The sequence below is a fragment of the Accipiter gentilis genome, chromosome 27 (genome assembly GCF_929443795.1).
Source record: "Accipiter gentilis chromosome 27, bAccGen1.1, whole genome shotgun sequence".
NCBI classification, from domain to species: domain Eukaryota; kingdom Metazoa; phylum Chordata; class Aves; order Accipitriformes; family Accipitridae; genus Astur; species Astur gentilis.
In genome coordinates, this window is record NC_064906.1 from 12,181,657 (window position 1) to 12,205,165 (window position 23,509).

At 38.0% G+C, this 23,509-nt stretch overlaps 1 protein-coding gene across 8 annotated transcripts in view; it reads left to right on the top strand.

The window, feature by feature from the left end:
* The window catches only part of STX17 (syntaxin 17), a 37,165-nt gene that overhangs the window by 5,636 nt on the left and 8,020 nt on the right, over nt 1-23,509 (top strand). For 6 of the 8 annotated variants that reach the window (XM_049830487.1, XM_049830486.1, XM_049830484.1 and 3 more), the window contains 3 exons: nt 1,371-1,556; nt 10,293-10,358; nt 19,534-19,753. In XM_049830487.1, the coding sequence (XP_049686444.1) occupies nt 1,434-1,556; nt 10,293-10,358; nt 19,534-19,753 (409 nt within the window). In that variant the 5' untranslated portion in view covers nt 1,371-1,433. Of the gene's footprint in view, nt 1-7; nt 130-1,370; nt 1,557-10,290; nt 10,359-13,964; nt 14,057-19,533; nt 19,754-23,509 lie in introns of those variants that run through there. The other 2 variants (XM_049830488.1, XM_049830491.1) reach the window with 2 other exon arrangements.

Consider the following 23,509-nt stretch of genomic DNA (forward strand, 5'->3'; position numbering starts at 1 on the left):
CCTCTAGAAGCTCAGCTTGCCTTTGCCAGAAGCGCTTTTAGCTTTCTCACTGGCATCATGGAAGATGCTTACTACTTGGCTCCTTTGAAGATGAGGGAGATTTGTACATATCCTCCCTGCAGCCTGCAGGTGAGGGCTGTGACTGAACTTTGAGTGGTTCTGTCAAAGACCCAGTGCCATCAACTGGTGTCTGCCTTCAAGTTCTCCCTGCCTGCAGGAATCACAGGTCTCAGAAGAAGCTCAACACTCTCCTTCCGCACTTTCGCACCATAGTTGGGTGTGAGAAAAATAATGTCTAATTTCACTGTTAATAATATGTTTGGCTGTGTGGAAAAGTAGGAACGTTTTTTAACCTGTTACATTCTGCTGTGCCTGCTCTGTACTAGGAGGATTATGCTCGTTTAATTATTTTAAATGAGTTTGGTTACTGGAAGAGGAAAATCGGGGAAAGCCTTCTGATGCAGTTGCTGGTAACACGTCTTTTTACTGACGCTTGTGACAAAACTTTCTCATATGTGTCTGCAATTCCCCTTGTTAGAAAAGGAGTATACAGAAAGAAAATCTCATTTAAATAACTTCTGTTTATACAGTATTAAAACTACAAAGTTACCTCACAATAATTTTTTCTTTCCCCTTATGTGCATTCAGCATAATGGAATTCCTTTATATTGCTCATATGCTCTGTAGATAAATGCTATTATATACAGTTCTACATATCTTTCTTTTAGAGAAGTGAAACTCCAAAGTTATGTTTTATGCATATGCAGAGAACAGAATTCAGGCTGCTTATGTACCTACTGGTCCTGCAAATATTTCAGCAACCTATTTAAACCCTATGTTAGGTGATGCCTTAGTCATTTTTAGTAGGGGACAAATGCAATTTGGAGTGCAAATCTTCATTCAGGAGCTCTTAATCTTTCTAGGAAATGGACTTCAAAAATTAATTTTATTTTGGTGCCTTTCCAGGACATGTTTTACAATTTTTAAGACAATTCAGAATGTAAATTGGCAGAACTTGTACTCTGATCAGGCAAAGCATCTAATTGGAAGTTTTTTTTCAAAGGTTTCCTTATATCATTATGCTGCAAAGCATGTTTGCATCTGTCTTAATTATTTAGCTATTTTTTTGTTAGTGTTAAGTTTTATCAATGAAAAATGATCCCCAAAGCCTGCAAATAAACGGAAATAATACATTTAAATGAAAATACAGTATCTGGATTTTAAGTAGCTAATGCTGCTCAAATGTGGTTTTGAAATATATGTGATTATTGGAAAGACTGATTTCCCTTATTTTTCTTTCTTTTAAAAAGTGATTCTAGATTGCTACATTTTTGTAAGCCTGTAATTCTTTTTTTTTTTCTTTTTTTCAGGGTTTTCTACCTTGGTGAAGGTATACTGGACCTGAAAGTGTTCACCTGAAAGCTGCTTTTAGGATGTCTGAAGATGATGAAAAAGTTAAACTCCGTCGAATTGAACCTGCCATTCAGAAATTCATTAAAGTGGCAATTCCAACAGATTTGGAAAGGTTAAGAAAACACCAAATAAATATTGAGAAGGTTAGTGTTCACCTTTTACTAATCTAGTTCTTTTTTACAGTATAGAAGCGGTCATGCTGGAAGATTATATAGAGATTTTGATGAAAAGTTGATTATTCAAATCCTTAATTCAAATTTGGCTAAAAATGAAACTGGGTAGTTCAGTATGTACAAAGGCCTTTAAATTTGTAGTAACTAGTCAGCCTACAGAGTGAGAAACATTACTGTTTTGTATTAAAAAGTTATTGTAGGGAAAGCAGCCTAATATTCTTACTTTATTTTTAAGTCCCAGTAGTTTGCTGCCAACTATTCTGAGTAATTTACTGTTTATACCTATCTTTTTCTCTATATATTTTTAAATTGAGTTGAGAGAAATAGATGGAATTATTTTAAGGAAATAGAAAAAGAATTGTATCAAAACTGTAGCATGTTTTAATGCTTTTTGTTGACAATAGCTCACATGTGACAGTGAAACTGAACATGCTTCTGAGAAGTTAAATTCTTGCATACACTGTGGCAAAACCTGTCCTGGTAAAATAAACATGCCCAGGATAGTTGTCTGGCATGAAATAGCTTATGTCCATATTATTAAATCCTCATATTCTGCAAAGCAGGGTGGCTGCATTGACATTGCTAATGGGGAATAGTCTCTGTTCTGCATTTATAACTCCTTGGCTGTTCTCAGGAACTCTTTATGTGAGAACCTGTTTGGTATGGCCAGGAACAGTTCTAACAATTTAACAGCACAGATGACCAGGTTTCAGATTTGAAACATTCTCAGTCTTTGTTTATTAGTATAGATATAGCCTGTGGAAACAGAGAAATTAGTTTGTTGAGGAACGTGCTAAGAGATTTAGTAAAACAGGTGACACCAATAAAAAAAGGAAGAGTGACTCAGAAACACAGTCATAATACCAACATTGTGATGGAAGTTTTGAAATGACCATACAAGACGTATTTGTTTACAAAAGATTGTACTTACCACCACAGAAAAATCAGTGAACAGCTGAAGTTCTGTGCAGTTCTGCACATGTTTCTGAAAAATCATACATCATATTAATTTGATAGGCTTATTCAAAATGTATAAAATCAAGTCTATATGTGAATCCGGATGGTGTAGGACAACCGTCTACATTTTTTTAACACCTTGGGAAGGAATGAAGAAATTGGAAGGAAATAGGTGAACAGAATTTTGATTTCCTGAAAGGTAAAGGTCTGAAGGGTGCGTATAATGTATTGTTGAAACTGTTTTGCATTTTGCTGCTGTCATTTTTTGACAAATTTTACCGTAACTTTACTGGAACTTTATGTTGTGGTTTAACTCCAGCCAGCAAATAAGCCCCATGGAGCCCCTCGCTCACTCCCCCCTGGTGGGATGGGGGAGAGAATCAGAAGAGTAAAAGTGAGAAAACTCATGTGTTGAGATAAAGACAGTTTAATAGGTAAAGCAAAAGCCGCGCACACCAGCAAAGCAAAACAAGGAATTCCTTCCCCACTTCCCATGGGCAGGCAGGTGTTCAGCCATCTCCAGGAAAGCAGGGCTCCATCACGCCTAATGGTGACTTGGGAAGACAAATGACATCACTCCCAACGTCCCCCCTTCCTTCTTCTTCCCCCAGCTTTATACGCTGAGCATGATGTCGTATGGCATGGAATGTCATATACATGGTCAGTTGGGGTCAGCTGTCCCGGCTGCATCCCCTTCCAACCTCTTGTGCCCCCTCAGCCTCCTCGTTGGTGGGGTGGCTTGAGAAGCAGAAAAAGCCCTTGGCTCTGTGTAAGCACTGCTCAGCAGTAACCAAAACATCCCTGTATTATCAACAATGTTTTCAGCACAAATCCAAAATACAGCCGTGTAGTAGCTGGCAGCTATGAAGAAAATTATCTCATTCCCAGCCAAAACCAGCACACTTTACCAAGTGGGTAACCTTTTGGATGAAATTTTCCATGCCAGGTTTCTGCCTCGAGTAGGTTGGGGATGGGGGAGGAGGGAAAATAAATCCATGTATTTGTTTCTGAGAACATAGTCAGGAAATAATGTGTTGTTCAACTGATAGTAATTTCTTTTGATAAGAAGTGCTTATTTTAAATGATAGCAGGTGATTGATAGCTTAGTGGTAATTTCTTTTCAAAGCAGTGACATGTGTTGGAACACTTGAGATATTTTTGTGGGGTGGTCTTTGTCTAGACTGTACATTTTGCTGTGCCTCTAAAAATCTGCTGTTTTTTCGCCAAGAGGTATGATTCTGAAAAAAAAAAATGGTTTGCAGGTACTCGGTAGATACTGATTGAACTTCACCAGCTGAAGATAGCTAAAGATTTACCCAACACTAAGACATGCTCCTCTGCTTAGAAATTAGCAGGACTCATTCCTGGAGTTGCTAATTTGATTGGTCCTGAATCTGCCATTGAAAACAGGGAGATGATTTTTCTGTGTTCCCACTGCTTCATCCTCTTACTTTCCCTTATGTGGAAGAAGAAACTCTTCCTGGCTCATGTAAATGAAGGATACAGAATTGGGTGGGGGGAGCTAGTGAAGAAGTACCTCAGATGGGAGGTGAAAGTGCAGAAATGATGGCTGACCATGGGACGAGAGAAAAACTGTGATAGAGGAAGACCTGCGGCTGCTGAGACTAATGATGGGAGATAATAATTTGACTCTTTCCTGGTAAGGGTGTAATAAGGATACAGTAAGGATATGAACTGCAATATTCACAAACTGAACAGTTTATTAGTATAATATTTGCCTGAAGCAATAACTTCTGAATGAGGTGACCTGTTTTTTCAGTCACAGCATGTTGTTTACTCTTCGTTATTCCATATTTGTATAATTCATTATGTTAGCTAGATGTCCGCTGATTCAGCACTTTTTTGCCTTGGAATTGGCCAGTTCGTAGCAGCACCGCTCTGTAGTGGTCAGGAGCAGCTTTCTGTTCTCCAGCTTGTCCCACAAAGAACAGTTAATTGACTGACTTTGCATTGTAGCCAGAGTACAGAGGAGTCAGTATTAGCTTGCTCTTGAGTGAGATGATGGGGGAGCAAGGAACCTTGACTGTTAAATTGCCCTGGAGAGGTGTTACAGGCTCCATGGAGCAGTGCGTACATCTCTCAGTGTGCATGGCCCATACCTAGCAGTGGCCATAGAGCTAGCTAAGGGCAACTAGTGAAGAATAATGTGGAATAGGACAGGATTCAGAGGTGCCTAGAGGAGAGCATCATCATCATAGCTTTTCCATGCAAACTGTTTCAGTCAAATAGAGACAGTCTTGGTAGCTAGGTTGTTCCCTTCTTTCTCTAAGCAGAACTTGCACAACTGCTCATGGAAGCAACATGCGTTTGCCATAATCCACAAAGAGGGATTTCATGGTTGCAGAGAGGTAGAGTTTTTGGTCTGTAGTTGGCTGATGTTAAAATTACGTTAAAAATCATCTCTTCAGGGCAGCTCTCCAGTTAGCACCAACAGCATCAATGAGTGTGGAACAGTGAGGCATTCCATGCTTCAGAGTCTTGAGGAAGGCACTGAGAAGTGAAGGGATGATGTTAATAAATACCCGCAAAAGGGTGGCACAAAAGCTGCAGCCTTTCCTGAGAGGAGCAAATGGGTGGTCACTGGAAAAAGGTACTCTGTTGATGGGAGGGGGAAGCTGACCTGCCAGTACAGAATGGGAAGTGATTAGCAGGGCACATTAGTGGTACACAAATGGTTTTGTTGCACTTTGAAGGTAAAGATAAGCATGTGATGTGTGTAAGGTAGTAATTGGGGAGAGATGATGGAGGGGATGTGCATAACTGTTACACTCTTGATTTTTTTTCTTTTGGAAAAGTATTATTTTGTACAGTTAAATAGATTCATTGCTAGGTATCATCCATGTATGTAAACTCTCCCGGATTTAGGGTGTATAAACACCCTATCAAGAAGCTTCAAAAGGCATTGGGTGCTCCAATGAGAAACAGAGATGTGATCAGTCATTACCCTGTGTAGTACTAAACAGTGTGAGAGATGATCTTGGGAATTGCTCTGTTTTGCAGAACCTGGTCACTGAGGAGGGGTAGCCAGTTTAGGGGTTGATCCTGCTGAATATCTTTTACACGTATTTAGACAAAGAATAATTATGCTGTATCTAGCCAGATAGCGTTACCATGGTGTCAGGGAAGGGGTGAAATAGGTTCCACTTAATTCAGCCACATGTTGGTAAGCTGAAGTCTTTATTGGCCCAGCAACTCATTTGTGTTAAGCTTTTCTGTTTTGCAGACGGAAGGGGAGATCGGGGGGATTGCAAGAACGGATTTCTGTGTCTAGAAGAAAATGCAGGAGATACTAGCACTCAGATAAAATGAGTTTTTAGGTTAGTTCTGATCTAACACTTTGCTGAAAGCATTGTCAGAGAAACTCATGCTTAGCCAGAGTTTAATTATAGGCAATACAGACTGCAGTGTTTCTGTTATGGCATTCAATGACCACATTGAAATACCAAGATGCTTTATTGAGCCGTTCAATTTTATATTTGGAATGTAAAAATCTGATGCAATCTAAAAGTGTCTGGTTTGGACATTTCTTGAGATTTTCAGGTTGTTGATGGTATCAGTGTGAATGATCTGTTCAGTCAACATAATAAAATCTGCAGATCAGAAAAATCCTTAAATAATTGTAAACATAGTTCTTAAAATCAGTGTTAACTGCACTTCCTCAGGAACAACACTTTTATGAAAGCAAGAAGTGGTAGCAATGTTTCGTGTAGATTTGTCTTTCTGATTTCAGAACACTGTTAAAAATTTCTGTATCCCTAGACGGTATAAATCCTGCCAGATTTGATATTTGAATTAGTAATTAATAGAACTATTAGAAACAAGTAACTATGGATAAAACCTTTAAATTAACAATTGGTAACTATACCAGAAGGTATTCAGCAGTACTGAAGACTTCAGAACTTCTGTGTATGACAAAAAATATAAGGCACAAACATTTGTGAAAAGTAATACATCTGAGTATAAAAATAGTCCCTAAATACTCGATTCCTTAAAGAGTCCACACTCAGTGTACTGGTCGTAAAATTTGAAAGTTTATCTCTCTCTCTCTTTTTTTGAAAAATACTTTTCTGGCTGTAAGAACTATAAGTATTCCAAAGTTTACTCTATTGATAGATTTATGAGAAGGTGAAAATAAAAATATGGCAAATCAGAATTTGAAATCTGTCTCTAGGTAGTTTTAGATTATCAGAACACTATCAATAGTTTGCTTGAAATAGTTCCATGATAATTTGCATTTTATATCTTTTACATGCATTTTAGCCATAATGAATGTGTTACAGTACTTTTATGAGCTGTTAGCATCAGCAGCTTAAATGGTTTTCTCTTAAATACTTTTTGTAAAATTAACTTTCAGCCATGTAAACCAAACATCCCTAGAGGTAAAAGGATAATTTTGTAAAATCTGATCCTGTTTATTTTACAGGCTACTTTTAAGCAAAAATCAGTAATTATGTCAAATTGCTTAGAGCAGCAACATTATTTACTTATGATGAAGCCAATATCTCTAACCTCATTTCATGAATATTGATTTAAACCTTAGGTTCCAGAGATAGTCCAAACAATTAATCTACTAAATCACTGTTTGAAGAAACTATAAAATCAATATATAATGAAATTTGACCTTGAGCACCCCTTTTCAGAGAAAGTGGCTACCATAAATCCATTGTCATTGCTTCTCAACTATTTGAGAGTCCAACTTTCCATATGGCAGTTTCTGAAGACTTAAAAATTTTGTCCTTAAGAAATTGGTTCTCTATACTTGCCTTTTTTTTTTTTTCTTTCCATGTTTTCCCCAAAGAGGTCTTGTTTTCTAAAACACATTCCGTGGATTGGATGGCCTTCACTCCAAAACAGGGAATAAAACACATGCTTATCCAAAAGAGTTACAACTTTCTGTTAGCCTCTGTTAGATGAAAGCTAACAGAGTACTACAGGAAGGTGGAGATTTTGGCATGCTGCCCTAAACTTTGTTGGTGACACACAACAACCCTTAAAAAAAAAAAAAAAGTGCTGTAAGACATGGCATCCTTTTCTCTGTTGCTTTCAGTTTTAATTTCATTTCCTGTGACTGTGCCAAAGTTAAAGGATGTTGTGTGAAACATTTTTTACCTTGGGTTGGGGGCCATTGTTGTGGTGGGAAGATAAATAAAGGTGTCACAAAATGAGAAACTAGGATATTGGAGTCTTATTGCAGTCTTCGTCTGAGTGTATGCATTTGTATAAGATATTTATTGTAGAGCTTTTAGAAATGTTGGTGAGCACTACCTGCTACAAAAATTAACGCAGAGGATATTATGAAAAGCTTCTGAGTTCTCTCCGTGTCCACTGGGTACTTTCAAGCAGAAATGGAAGGGATCCAAAGCATAAGCATGAAGCATTCTTTCTAAAGAGAGCTCTCAAAAGAGAATGGGACAAAGAGGAAAAGAGATTGAGTGTCTAAGAGTAACCTTATGTTTTGTATTTCTGATGTGAAATACAAACTATTTGGCTGTAGCACAGTTATTATTAAATATCACAGAATTATGGAACTGCGGAGTGGTTTGGGTTGGAAGGGACCTTTAAAGATCATCTAGTTCCAACCCCCCTGCCATGGGCAGGGACACCTTCCACTAGACCAGGTTGCTCCAAGCCCCATCCAACCTGGCCTTGAACACTCCCAGGGATGGGGCGTCCACAGCTTCTCTGGGCAACCTGTGCCAGTGCCTCACCACCCTCACTGTAAAAGATTTCTTTCTTATGTCCAATCTAAACTTGGGCTCTTTCAGTTTAAAAGCGTTGCCCCTTGTCCTGTCACTACAGGCCTTGGTAAAAAGTGTCTGTCTTTCTTCTAAGTCCTCTTAATATATTGAAAGGCTGCAGTCACATCTCCCTGGCACCTTCTCTTCTCCAGGCTGAACAACCCCAACTCTCTCAGCCTGTCCTCATAGGGGAGGTGCTCCAGCCCTCTGACCATTTTTGTGGCTCTCCTCTGGACCTGCTTTAACAGGTTAGGATTCCATAGGTGTTTTTTACTTCAGGGACCTCCCTTAGTTTTACATGTATTTGTTAATGATGAATAATGCCAATACCATCTCCTCTCAAGGTTTGCTATCCTTGAGTCCCCCACAGTGAACATTGCGCAGTACGACCTACTTTGTGTTGGATGACAAAGAGAAGTCAACAAGGAGGAACTCTCTGACCACATGAATGTCATTGCTCTAGGCGTGTTATTAAGTCATTGGATTCTTTGAGGCCATCACTAGCACACTAGGAATTTTTAAGCAAAGTAAAAGAACTTCTAAATATATAAAACAGATAAATGTGCTGAGCATTTCTAGTAGAAATTATAAAGAGCAATAAAGGTTTCCAGGAGGAATTCCTCTTGTTGTTAACTGGAAAACAGGATTTTTTTGTTATTTGGTATGTGGACAATGTGTTACAGTCAGTTGAAATTGAAAAGGTAATTTTTCCCCAAAGCCCTTCTGTTCCACCTTCAGAAATTCCTGTTTCAGTACTTTTTCATGGATGACTGAATTGGAAGATCTGCTGTTGATACAGATATTTTTTTTTTTTGTCCATTTTATTTTAAAGAACAACTGTAGTGATTTTAATGGCATAATAATTTATGCAGAAGTTGCTAGTTTCCTAGAAAAATCACTTTAATCTGACTTAATTGAACACTAAACCTTTTCTCTTCCATAGCACTACAAAACCCGAATCTGAAAGAACTTTTTTCTCTGAAAATAAGAAGTAACTTCAGATTTCTTGTATTTTAGGAAGCTGAGTAACTTGTGATCCTTATTGCTGTGGCCTCTAAAACTATGAAAAGAATTAAGGAAAGATGTAGGCTGTAGATAAAGTTTTTTATTGGTAACAAAGTGTATTAAGAAATTGGGGAATTAAACTTTACATAAAAATACCTCACAAATCATGGTATTTTTTCTTGTTATTTAAACAATCAAAAAGAATGTTCTAATATTGTCTAGTATTATAAATGCATTCTTTGATGGTTTCAGCACATATCCCAGGAATCACAGCTTCTACTTCTATTATTTTACTACTCTCTTTCATGATAGTGTCTATATTATTTATGTCAACTGCCAATAGCAGGGATTGATTTATTTTAATGATGAAAAGGTTTATATGTGATGATACACAGTTATTTTGCAAAACTTGTGCTCTGCTACTGGAATAATTACTCTGGTCTCCATCCCGTGGAAAGTTCTGTACGGATAGTTTCCCACTGAAGTTAGTGGGGCCTCATGCAGGTTCCATTTCTGCCCTGATGGTTCTCGTAACCGTATAGAAACGGTAAGTGTAAATGTAGACAGTAGTGTTGTGTAATGAATGCAATTTTCTTTGTAAATAATATCAGATACCTTGTTGTCCTACGTGACCAGTAATTCTTATCCCCTATTCCATTCTTTTTTCCTCCTTTTGTCCTTCATTTTACTGACCACCAAGTGATGCATGCCACAGCTGCGTTGGGATGCTGCAATAGCTCTTTGTTGTTAAAAACTGATGCTGAAACCCTGGTTATCTGCAATTCAGTAAAATACATTGTACAATATTATTCACAAAATAATTGCCATTTACCTCTCTAATTTTGCAGTGGAAATGCTTATGACTCAGCTTCTTTACTGTCAATTTTGGAAAATTAAAGTGGTTCTTTACTGAGTGTTCCTTTTTTTTCTGCATAGCCAGTTGGCAAAAATAGCAATTACATGGAGTATTTTTCCTTTATTTTAGTATCAGAGATGCAGGCTCTGGGACAGATTGCACGAAGAGCATATTAACGCAGGACGAACAGTTCAGGTAAGGATATTAAAATGACTGTGATATTAATGGAATCAAATTACATACATAGTACTGGTTACCTCAGGGATGGATCTTCACAGAGACATGTATTTCAAAGGTGGATTTGATGAGTACATGGTATTGCTTTACTTCATTTAAAAGGTAGGGATTTCCTAATTGTGTCCTATGAGGCAAATACAATCAGAAATGTTTCAGGATTCTTGAACAAACAAAAGTTTGGAGACTCTGGTCTTTTACAAACTATCCTCTCACATTACTAAATTAGAAGATAGGAATTGCAATAATGCATACTGTTAATTTTAAAGTGTGGTTTCAGACCAAACATAGAACATCTGCACTACTAGTTTGGTGTGCAAATCTCGTTGAATGCGTAATATCATCAAAGGAGGAAATACCAGACACATTTGTCAGCATGGCATCATCTCAGTGACTTCATGCATAGTCATCCATAACTCAGCACACAGGGAATCTCACATCTGTTTCTAAAAAAAATGCATGTCTTGATGAAAGTGATGCAAAAGCTAATGCCAAACATCAGCCTTCACACTGCTAAATAGGACACAGCCAAAGAAGATTGTCAGTACAGAAAACCACAAAGACCAGATCTGCACTGCAAAGTTTGCTGATGCAGATACAGCAGTTAGTGGTTTATAACATGCTGTACTGGCAAAATTCTGGGGAAAGGCTTATCTTTGCCAGCAGGAGAGGCATTTTGGTGGGTTGTTCAGAGTAGGGACATGACAGTTACTAGAACAAATGTTTTGTGACCTACGTTGCATCTAGACAAGCAGGCTTTGCCAGCAGGGATAGCGCAGTCCTAAACCACTGTATTTCATAATTTTAATACTGTTAATTCCTGTGTTTGTTGCATTGCCTTACTGACTCCTGTGGGAAATTAGACCAGAATAAAAATGGAAAAAAACCCCTCAGAAATAAGAACTTAGTCCCAAAGGAACAACAGTACGAGACAGTAGGCAGAGCTGGAGTTATGCATCTTTTTTGAGGAATGGAAGGTGTTAATGAGCCTTTTCAGTGTGGATAAGTTATATATGAAATCCACTTGATATTTCTGTTATTTGGAGGTTCGAATGTTTATTTTGATTTTTCACCAAGTATTTTTGAAATATGAATATAAGTTTATTCTTAATATTGAAAGAGTCTTCCAAACGTGGAAGTCCTATTAAAAAAATGCCATTCTAACAGGTGCGGTGTAGTAAGCATGTGTTTGTTTATGTCTGTGCTCTAATCTATTTTCACATCTGAGAGGTAGGAAAGGCTTCTCTTGGAACTCTTTATTGTCAGTATCATTTGTTTAGCAAGACAAAATCTATCAATAGTTAGAGAAAAAATAATCACGTTGAAGATGATATTTTTAAATACATTAAGTGCTTTACTAATAAAACCTCCTATTTGTCTCTAGAAACATATATATTTGTCTTGAACCTAAAGCCTGCCACTTTCAACCAAAATAAATTTTCTTATATTTTATTTAATGCATACTGCTTTTAGATCTGGATACAAGTTACGCATTAAAGTGGTTCACATTCTGATACCCAGAGAGCAGACTAAGTATTTGGGTCCGTGCAAGAAGAGTAGACTAGCTCTTTGTTTTAATTAAATAGTTAGGAGTCTGGAGTACTTGATAATAAATTATATGACATGTAGAATGTGTTTGCTGTAAGCTGTTTAAATGTTTACCAATGGACTTGTGATCTGTTTGTTTGCAAAGAAATCAGATTAATTATTGTGATACCAAATGTTCTCTGCAGCACACACTTTGCTCTCAAAATTAGATGTTGTAAAAATACATTAGGAATCCCTAAGTCAATATTGACCCAAGGCATCCGCCACAGGTTTTAGACAAATATATGCACAGCCACTCTACATTTAATCCATGTGCACATAATTAGCCATTTTTCTGAATTTTCAGTTTACCCAGAATAATTACTTCTGTTGTAGTTTTGATGATGGTCAAAATTATAATGGAAGTATAGATGAGCATAAATGTATACCTCTTCTTTCTGGTGACGGGATGCCACATTAAAAACATCTAAAAAGGAAAGTGAAGAAACTGGGGAGATCTTTGTATAGGGCATGATGACACCCTTTCAAAAATACCGAGAAAATTGCTCTTGTATACTGTGCATTAGTTTTCACAAATGTGCTCTTGTAGATTTTTGTGTTTAGGGACAGTCCATGGACTTTGTAAAATGTTAGGGTCTGAATAAACATCCAGTTTTGCTGGGCTTTGCCCACATACATGTTGATGGTACCATACAATTAGTTAATTATTGCAAGATTTAAGCTAATTTCAGTGAAACGGCAATATTTTATTGTAACACCTAAGGACTGCACTGATCATACTCGTAGTGAGAGGAAGAAAAATGCTGCAGTTACTAGAGAGGATATAAGGCATTGAACAAAAAGAGGAGAAATACTGGGGGTGAATGACCTGGCTTTAGTCTATATTCAGCCCACAAAAGGAGACTGTTCTGCAAAACATACCTAGGTCGATGTAGTCTCTCCACTGTGTTGCTCTGACCTGGAAAGCTACTTGAAAAAACTATTTTTTTTTCCTTTTTCACTTTTATGATTTCCATTTCAACTGAAAATGATTTAAAAATAAAAGACAGTTTTCAGTCAGCTCTCTTTTGCATAAATCTTCAAAGCTTAGTTGTATGGCTCGTGTCTTCTATACCATCTTTAAAATGATGCAGTCTTCAAATTAAGTATCTTTCTGGAATACTACGCAAATATATTGGGAGAGCGTGAGAAGCAAGATAGATGAGTTTGTTGCTGCAGGAGATTGTTTATGGTATCGATGAAGGGTCATGTAAAAACAGCTCAGTGTTGCAGCCTGTGGCCATCTGGAGGATAAATGTATCCTTAAACTGGAAGTCTCTTTTGACCTGTGCCAAGAAATTTGTAACATATGTCCTTTATTACATTACTTTGAACAAAGTCTAGAGAAGGTAAGTGAAGGCAGCGTTACATTTGCACAGCTAAGGTACTGCAGTACTTTCTTAAAAATCATATGTATGTTTGAGACGGTTTAAGGTGGTGGGTTTGTTTGGAGGTGCTATTTACTTAATTTAAAACAGCAACATGCAGAATGGAGGGAGAGTTGACAGTGATTAATGGATGGAAGACAGGAAATAAAGAGAAAAAGGGACTGATTGATATGACAGATCCCGTGTCATTCATGTACTATTTCAGCATGAAGAGTTTAAAGTGTAAACTATTGGAAAATGTATGTGACATTACATTTAATGATAATACAACCAAGAAGAAGAAAAAGAGAAGGATCATGGCAGAGATTGAATGTGAGAATGGCATGACCACCACGATTCAGTTAGCTGGTAGTGTTAGGAGCAGTATAGGCTGATGGGGATAGAGTAAGTGAAGTGCTGGAGTTTCTGAGCACTCTGGGAACATCAGTTTTGCCAGGGACACACGGCTGAAGCAGATACTTAAATACTGTGATTTTCAGGTAGCTGTTGCTGGGGGCCTTAGATAGAAATTCTGATACTTCCATAACTGGTAGAGATACCAGATGTTACATGGAAATAATCCTACATCTCAAGTCCATGCTGCCTTTTCAAGGGTTTTGGTCCCATCTCAGCCCTTTGACATTTGTAAACGGTGGAACCATGCAGACCTGGTATTTATCCTGGTGCCTGGGAGCCTCACGCTGGGTCAGTACTGAAGCACTGAGGTGCCCTTATGCTCTTTGTTGCTTCCTCTTTTCCTTGTGGTGTTATGTGTCCTTAACAGCATGCTGTGGCAATGCAGCCCAAGCTCTTTGCCATGGCAAGGTACTGCAGGTCGCTGTGTGCGTTTACCTGCAGTTGAATAGGAATTACATTATTTCCTTCTTTGTTGTCATCCGTTACTTTTTCTCAGTTGTAATGAAATTGGTTGCACACAAGAGAACAAGAGACGGGTGTTGCTGGTATAACATTGGTGGTGATGTTCACGAGTGTTATATATTTGAGTGTGAAGTGATGATGGTATTTTAAGTCAGCCTGCAGTAAGCCTATAGAAACACGGCATCTATTTTTCATCAAGTTACATTACTTTGAAAATTCAGCTGTCACTATCAGTGAAGAAAAATTACTGTTCTGAAAAACATACTGAAAAAACCCAGGAATTTTTACTCTTTTGTATGAATAACGTTTATTGGTTTGCTGAAAATTGCTGTTAAGACTTCTGAATTCCTTAGGGAGTCTATAATTTTTCTCATATGTCCAAGACATCTGTAGAGGAAGTCCCATTCATAAACCACTTAGGAGGAGCAGAATATGGGAAGATACTTTGTGATTTTAAAGATAATTCAAAAAACTGAATACTTATAATAAGTCCTTTTCTTAATTAAAACTGTGTGCTGAGTAATAAGGTAACCTTAATGGGCAGATGTGTACAGTCATTTTCAGCAACAGTGATTTAAAAAAAAAAGTTTATGAAGCCCTCTTTTGGCTCCTTTGTCTCCTTTTGTATTTTACTTTCTGGTAGAAGGTTATAATTTATTCTTTATTTTTTATTGAATGCATTTGTAAAGATTTTGAAAAGAATGGAAAAGCAGAGCAACTTCATTATATATGGCTTCTCTGTTCCTTTCCACTTTGGATGTGTTGATAGAGTCAATAGATTTTTTTCCACAGTACTTGTGAAAACCATGCCTCCTCTCATTTATTTTTCTGAAAAAAATCCATTACATTTATTGACATAATATAGTGAATCCACCATCCTGGTGGATCTCCCAGACTTACCTCCAAATTTGTGGACACTTTAGAAAAACTGGGCTCAGACTTTGTGTCCCTACACCAGTTCTGCATCTATTATAGTGAACCTTACTCCAGTAAAGTCCTTTGAGATCTAGGGATGAAAGCACTATATAATAGCTATGTAACAGTAGTTTCGTTATATAGCAAAAATATGCAAACAGCATAAAGCTGGGAGAGACTAAGGGATTCTGGTGGAGAGAACAGAGTTAGAATTCATAAACATGTTGAGAAAAGACCTGAAAAATCAGTATGTTTTTGGATGAGAACAAGGACAATCGTTGGGTGTATAGACCCAGCATGGGAAGCTGTTGGGACAGCACTTCCGCAGAAGAGGACTTGAAGGACAGAGTAAAAGTGAACCAGTTGTGTGATAGTGATATAAAAAAGCCAAATAATGTGGTGGGATGTATAAACAGGAGAGTAGTCAGTGTGGTGTCTCATACAGTCTCTTTGGTCAGCGGTAGTAGGATTCCAGGTAGAATAGTCCAGTTTGGGCACCACACTTTTAAGAAAGCTGTGGACTCATTAGGGAGTATTCAGGGAGAGCAGTGAAAACGGTCAGAAATTGAGAAAATGAGACTTATTTGGAGACTGACAAATCAGTTAGTTTGCCCCAAGAATGCCTGACAGTAGTGTGTTGTCTGTTTGCAAACATAGAAAAGGTGGTTGCAAAGAGGGCCGGGCTTGTCTTTCTCTGTTTTGAACAGAGATGATTAGAAGTACCTGGTTTAAACTGAGGCAAGAGAGATTTCATTTAGACGTGAGGAAAATGCTGTAGCAATTGGGATAATGAATTCTTGCAGTATGGCATCAAGGAGGTTGCAGCTCTTCATAAAGAAGTCCTCTTAAGACCAGATTAGATAAACAACTGTCAGAATAGGCACAGCAGATCATGCTTTGAAGGGATGACTTCCCAAGGTTTTTGTCAGCTTTATTTTCCTACAGTTTTTGTGAGAAAGCCATTTGAAACAAAGACTGTTACTTGGTTTTGGAAGTTAACAGACGAAAATTGCAAATATTATAAAGAAAAATTCTGTGTCTTTTGGGCTGAATTTGGTGAGTTCAAAACTCAGGAGTTCCCATAAATGAGAACAGAATTTTGTATTACCTTCCTCACTAAGTAAGCCTGGTTTTAAAAGTGGAAACAGTTAGGAAGAGGGTGATACACTTTTATGCTCTACCCAGAAATTAAACTCCGTCCCATTAAAATGATTATGAAAAGAAGTCACAGTCATTTGCATATCCATAACACTTATCTTGTTACACCCCGGTGAGTCCTAACACATGTCTCCTCTCAGCAGGGCTTAGTTTTCTTGCTAGGCTGAATCTGTTCGGCTTCTGGTTAATTGACAGGAAATGGAACAAGGGTCCTCTCTCCAAAACCACAAAGGAAGAGGTCGTAAAATGAAATTTCACCAAATAGGCAAATATCATCATCTGATTCCTCCATCTTTCTCACAAATATTTCTCTTTGACCAGCAAGGTAATAATGAACAGTGAAAGTGAGGATCTGATTTAGCCATTCCTTAAGGTGGGTTGTTTGTATCTCTTGCAGCTTCTGTTCAGGATTTTTGAAAACTCCACCAGCAAGTTGGTGGTTGTGTTGGTCACTGCACAGTAAACGTCTTCATTAAACTCATGCATTGGCTATACCGGTTATTTGCCTGAGCTGCAGCTGCAGTGGTACAAATCCCTAGCAGAGCTACGTTTTAACAAAATTACAAAATTTCAACTTGGAAATTTTCCTTTCTTTTTTTTTTTTTTTTTGAAAGAAACTGCTTTGGAAGCATTATTAGCTCATACCAAATTCACTGTTGTCACTATTTCACAACATGTTTTTGTTTGGTTTGTTGTTTTTTTGTCTCCATTGTGGCCAAAGACAGAATAATAATTATTTTGTTTCCTGAAGCAAAACAGCAGGATCAGCTTCACTCAGTCCCCTGCATATAATTCTCACAATAATTAAATGTTGTGTCTAGATAGTCCTGTTTTGTCTTCTAAATTAAATTCCAAGATTTTATAAACAGAATTTTAGGCATGTGGTGGACTGTGACAGTGATGAAATTCTCCCTTTTTCAGTACTTATGGGCAGACCATGGGAGGAAGATAACAGGAAGTGCAAGGTAGATTGAGATGAGAAATGTATGAGGAATATTATTGGGTAACATGTTTCTAATACAGCTCTACCTCACAAAGTTATTTTTTGTATCTCCATTTTTTTAATTGTTAATCAGTGTTTTTACCTGGGGTTAGCCTTAAATAATGCAGCCTAAATTGGCTAGTAGTGCTGTTAATTTAAGCACACAATAGCATATAGTCTTAGTAATTTGACAAATGATTTTTACGAATTTGGTAGTTCTTTCTTTGCTTGCCTAATATGGCTTGTGCAGTGTTACTTCAATTTGTTGTTGAATTAATTTCCTTCTTCTCTAATTATATTTCTACTATTTTTTTTCATACCTGTTAAAAAAATCAGTTCTACTAGGGTATATAAATAAAACAAGTTCCATCTAGTTCCTGCTTTTCCAGGTAAGCAATATTGCCTTTCTAAGGCATTACCCATATGTGGTTTGTATTACTGAAGAAAACCTTTCTTTTTCTAACCACTCACTGATGTTAATCTATTCTCTTGTTCTGCTATGAGAAGAATATTCAAAACAATTGGTAAATAGTGCAATAAATAATATAACTTATTATATCACCTTATAATGTAATGCAATGAATATTATTTTTACTACAGTCCTAAAACAATAAGTGGTATAATTTAAACTATAAATTTCTTCTTTTCATTTGTGGAAAAAGAAAAGTTGTGTGCATTTTTAGATTTTAAAAGCCTGGGCAGTAAAAACCCCCTCTTTTTGCTGTAGACAGAAATTTATCTCACAGGCGATGCCTACACACAGACTCTTCTTGCTAGTTGTGAATAGTTCATATCTTCTCAAAACTCTAGTAACTAAAGAAATATTTCTGTGTTTTCTTATATCTGATATTCCAGTGAAATATATTTGTCCTTCTTCTGAAAAAAGAATATAAATATTTTTTTTTTTAAAAAGTAATCCTTTTCCTTTGTCCCTGAAGTTGTCTTTACAAAATGAAAATGATAGTTTTGGGGTAGTTGGGGGTTGTGAATGATTATATCCTGAAGTGCTATAATCACCACAGTTGCTCATTATAAGAAAAAGCAGATTTTGAAAAGCAATCACTTACTGTATTTGGATATTATTTTAACTTGTTGCAATTTAGGTAAATATTTTGGCAAAGGACTAAATTGGTCACAGACACTGAAATAACTTCAGTAATTACATAGCGAAGTAATTAGTTAAATACTTTAATTGAAACCCAAAATAAAACCCACTGACTTCTTTACTTGGAGAAGTGGATAAAGTATAAAATCGACAGCAAGAAAATCAAAATGGCTTCAAAAATATTTCTCCCTTGTTTTGTGGTTGGCTGATACTGTGGATAAATTGGTTCACCAGAGAAGATAATAGGTACCATCTCTTCCTTGATCTGTGGTTCTTACTCTCCTGGGACAGGTAGCTTAGTTTGCCTTATGGAAAGTAGGCTGCATCCAAAAAGACTCGGCAATGTGTCCTGGTGATGCCTCACTGCACTGCTTAGGGACTGCTGTGCTGGGAGCTGCGACCCTCATTTATTTTTTTGTGTAGGTAGAGGACTGAGTGAACTCACAAACACAAGCAAATATTAAAAATACAACAGATTTAGCGAGCTGGTTATGATGTAGTGGCACCTCCAAGTAAGAAGCACTTGGAAGTACAGATGCCTTCCTCTGTGGACAGTGTTGAGCTCTGGTTGCGGTGACTAAATCGCTGTATCGCTCAGTACTGCTGTCAGCCACAGGACTGTCACCCGCCGTAGGAAGAGTAGGAGATGGGTCGTTTACTCAGAAGGGATCATCTTTAGGTTGAGCTACCTTAAGTGAGGACAAGCCCCTTCTCCGCAGAGCGCTGTATTTTTTATGGGGTGACTGTTGTGCAAGAACATTATAAAAAGGCCAGGGAATAGTACTGGGTCACAAAGTAACAGCATCTGGGAGACCCAGGATGGGTTCGAGGGGAGGATTCACTGTTATCGGAGGCATGGGCTTTTACAGCAATTGGGGGCATCTTTGACAGGCGAACGAGCTGCAGTCAAACAATGCAGTCTGGAAAAGAAAATGGATGTAGAGGAAAGGTGACCTGGAACATAGGGATTGCTTGAAATCTGGGACTTTTGAGGGTGTTTTTGGTCTTAGTTTATTAGAACTTGGGAGTCGCACTTTTAGTGATTATTTAAAGATAATCAAGATGATAGTTGCTTCCCAACCACTGAAGGTGTCTGGTGCTCTTACGTAGTAACCTACAAAATAACTCTTAAAACTGTTACAGCAACTTCGTGCCAATATGAGAGAGATGGAGAAACTCTGTTTGCGAGTCCGACAGGAAGACATCCCAGTTCTGCAGCGAATGATAAATCCCGTTAAAGAGGAAGCTTCATTTGCCATAAAGGACTTCCTGCAGCTCCATTCTGAATCTGCAGAAGAACTTAAAAGGCAACTTGAAGGACAGGAGGATGCCTCTTTAACAAGATCTGCAACTGTAGGAGGAGGTAGTAGAATTTCATTTCTGTATCTATTACATCTGTATTGTTGTATCCAGTCCGCATTTTCTCTAACCAGATATAAATGAAGTAAACAAATGAGATTTCAGTTGAATAATAGTTGTTAATCAAGAAGTGGATTTCTTTCCCTACACCACACTTTCTTCATGACCTGTGACTGAGTTTTGACAAGTGGACAATGCTCTAATTAAGTATCTTAAGAAATAAAATAGCTGTGGCCTTCCCTGAGAAAGATCCCATAGCCTTGGATCTTGAAATAGAAGACTGTTCATAGGAAGCAGAATACTTACATTCATGTTTCACAGTAACTTGACTTCTTTTTTTCCTCCTACAAATCACTTGATCATGTGTGAGTAATCATTTAGGCTATTTTCATTGTATTAGTGCTTGTAACATCAAGAAGAAAAGAATTTTTATATGACAGACAGTGTAATATGCTCCTCATGCTCTTCCCCTGCTCCAGTGTGGGGTCCCTCCTATGGGAGACAGTTCTCCATGAACCTCTCCAATGTGAGTCCTTCCCACGGGCTGCAGTTCTTCATGAACTGCTCTGGTGTGGGTCCCCCATGGGCTGCAGGTGGAGATCTGCTCCCCCGTGGACCTCCCCGGGCTGCAGGGGGACAGCCTGCCTCACCAGGGTCTTCCCCACGGGCTGCAGGGGAATCTGGAGCACCTCCTCCCGCTCCTTCTGCACTGACCTGGGGGTCTGCAGGGCTGTTTCTCTCACCTATTCTCACTCCTCCCTCCAGTTACAGTTGCTGTTTTGCAGCAGTTTTTTCCCTTCTTAAATCTGTTCTCCCAGAGGCACTACCACCATCGCTGATGGGCTCGGCCTTGGCCAGTGGCAGGTCCGTCTTGGAGCTGGCTGGCATTGACTCTTTTGGACACAGTGGGAGCTTCTAGCAGCTTCTCACAGAATCCACCCCTGTAGCCCCCTGCTACCAAAACCTTGCCACACAAACCCAGTACAGGGGAACATCTCTTCCTGTAGCATTTTAACTTGGTAACTGACAAGAAAGCAGAAAACAGTATAAATCCATTTAAATAAAAGACTTTGAAAACACACTATAACGTGCTACAAGTCAGACATGTTTGCTGTTTTTTCCTCATTTCTGTACAAAATGTCTTTCATTCTTTGTTCTACCATTCTGTCTTCAGGGCAAGCCCTTACTATGCCCTTGTACCGGCTGGTGTTCTTTGCTAATGATCTGTGAGAACGTTGGTTACATCACGTTTAAATCCTTCCACATAACAGTAATTAGTTTGATTGCTGCAGTAGCAGTATTGTTTAAAATTGTTTGAAAATTTCATGTGTCTTAAAATTGAAAGAGTATTCTCAATGGCATTGTAGAAGAACCTGCCATCAGATTTGATTTCATGACCCTTCTTGTTGCTACGTAAGGAACTACAAGAACTCTTTCAAGTGTGATTAACAAGCTAGCAACTCTAATGGTCAAAGAGGGAGAAAAGTAGATTTGAAGACTGGGCTTGCTTTTGAGAATGTCATTGCAGTAGTATCAGAAACCCTTAAGAATGTCAAGATATATCAAATATAGAACCATAGAAAGGTTCGTGTTGGAAGGGACCTTGGAAGATCATATAGTCCAACCCCCCTGCCATGGGCAGGGACATATTTCACTAGATGAGGTTGCTTAAAGCCCCGTCCAACCTGACCTTGAACACTTCCAGGGATGGGGCATCCACAGCCTCTCTGGGCAACCTGTTCCAGTGCCTCACCGCCCTCATTGTAAAAAATTTCTACCTTCTTACCAGGCCAATAAAAAAGACTGAATTGTCTTCTGACATATGTATCTTGACTTTCTCGACACCTTCAGCATCTTGTAGTTGATTGTTCAGTAGTTTGTCCTAATATCTTTGTGGGTTTTAAAGTCTGCCTATTTGCTGCATTCTACTTCCCCTCCACAAAAGGAAGATAACTGAATCTGTTCTCTTGCAGTCCTCTGGGACCCTCTTATTCAAGTTCTCAGAAATATGTTTGAACTTCCAGAGGCTGTTTCTAAAATGCTCTAGAGTGAATTTCATCAGACCTTCAGGACTTGAATAGATCTAGCTCATCTAAATATTTTTAACCTGTTCTCTTTATGTTTCAGCCTGTCCTTTTTTTTCTTTCTTGTTTAAATTAATTGCATCAAATACTTGATTACAGCTACCTGTTTGTATAAAGACTGACTTAATCTTCCTCTGGTTCATCTGTTTGGTTTTTTTTTTCTCTACCTGGCAATGCACTTACACTTCATCTTCCTCTAACTTCAAAAGCATTCATAGAAACTTTCTTGCTACCATTTATGCCCCTTGGTAGTTGCAATTTATTTATGTCCTAGTCTTTCTGATATTAACTTTCCATGCTTATATTATTCCTTGTACTCACCTTAATTGTGTGTCAAATTCTTGATATGCAGGGCATTGAAGAGCTCTTGCTGATGCCATAAACATTTTCCTCTGCATCAGGACAATTTGCTGTCATCTTCAGTATAGCCTATTTTATTAGTGTCTGCCAGCTCTTCTGCAGTCCCTTATCCTTTAGGAACTTCTTCCCCATAGTTTCTGTTAATCAATTTGCTGAATTTGTCGATGCCTCTTTTGGGGGGAGCTCATTGTCTTCAGTCTTCGAGTTTTAGAATAGTGAAGTCTGGTATTCAGTGATCCCCTTCATCCATATTAGCCATTACTTTCAGGCTCTTTGTGAGGTCTTCTCTGTTACAATCAGAACTAAATTTAAAATAGTTCTTCTTTTGGTAACTTTGTGGTATTTCATTGGAAAGGCCTTGTCCTAGCTTATTGCTTTTCTAACGGTTACATAAGTGGTAAATAGGAACTAGAGTTTAATTTCAAAGAACAGGACTACTTTTTTTAATCTGAAATACCTTTAAAGTATGGAGGACATTGAGCATAACAGCACTTCAGAAAGACAAGAAATTGATCAGGAAGATTGGGATAAGAAGAACAGAAAAATATTACCGGAATGATATGCTCCTGCAAGTCCGCTCAAGAATATGGAAATAATTCACCCCATCTGAAGTGAAACATACAGACAGGCAGACAACTAAATACAATTAAACAGATATTTTTTTTCAAGTTTGTCTGCCTGTGAAAGCAGCTCTGTTGAATTGCTAACACAGATGCAATATATCGCCTATTCTTTTGTGCGTAGAAGCTGCAGTCCTGAAAGCAAATCTTGGCTGCTGATCTTAATCAAAGGAGCTTCAGTATGCCTGTTCTTTGTAGCATGTTGCTTCCCATCTGGTAGAGAAGGAAGGAGTTTACAAATTCAAATCGCCCATTTAGAAGGCATGTCAGTGATATGATGTAGTCCCTTCCCCCCTTCACCATCCTCAGCTGAGGTCCAATAGAAATGGAATTTAATTGCATTTTAAACAAATAGTAACAAAAGGTGAGACTCCACTCTTAAAATTACTAAAATCTTTGAAGCAACGTATTGAATCTTGCAGAGCATTAGATTTTTATCTTGAGTGTAATGAGGTGCGAAGCTGCTCTATGAAATCTGCAGAGGTGTTTTGTATTATTGCATTTCTGTGGAGATGCTGTAAGTGAACTGGTGGAGCCACTTCCATTCTCAGTTCTATTAAAATTGGTTAGACTTGATAAAACATGAACTAGTGAATATAAATTTTTTACTCATACTTTTAGCCCAAATGTGACTTCACCTTCTCTTACCTTTCTTGTTCTTTACCTTAGTTTTTTGAAGTGAGTAAAGAATTTTCT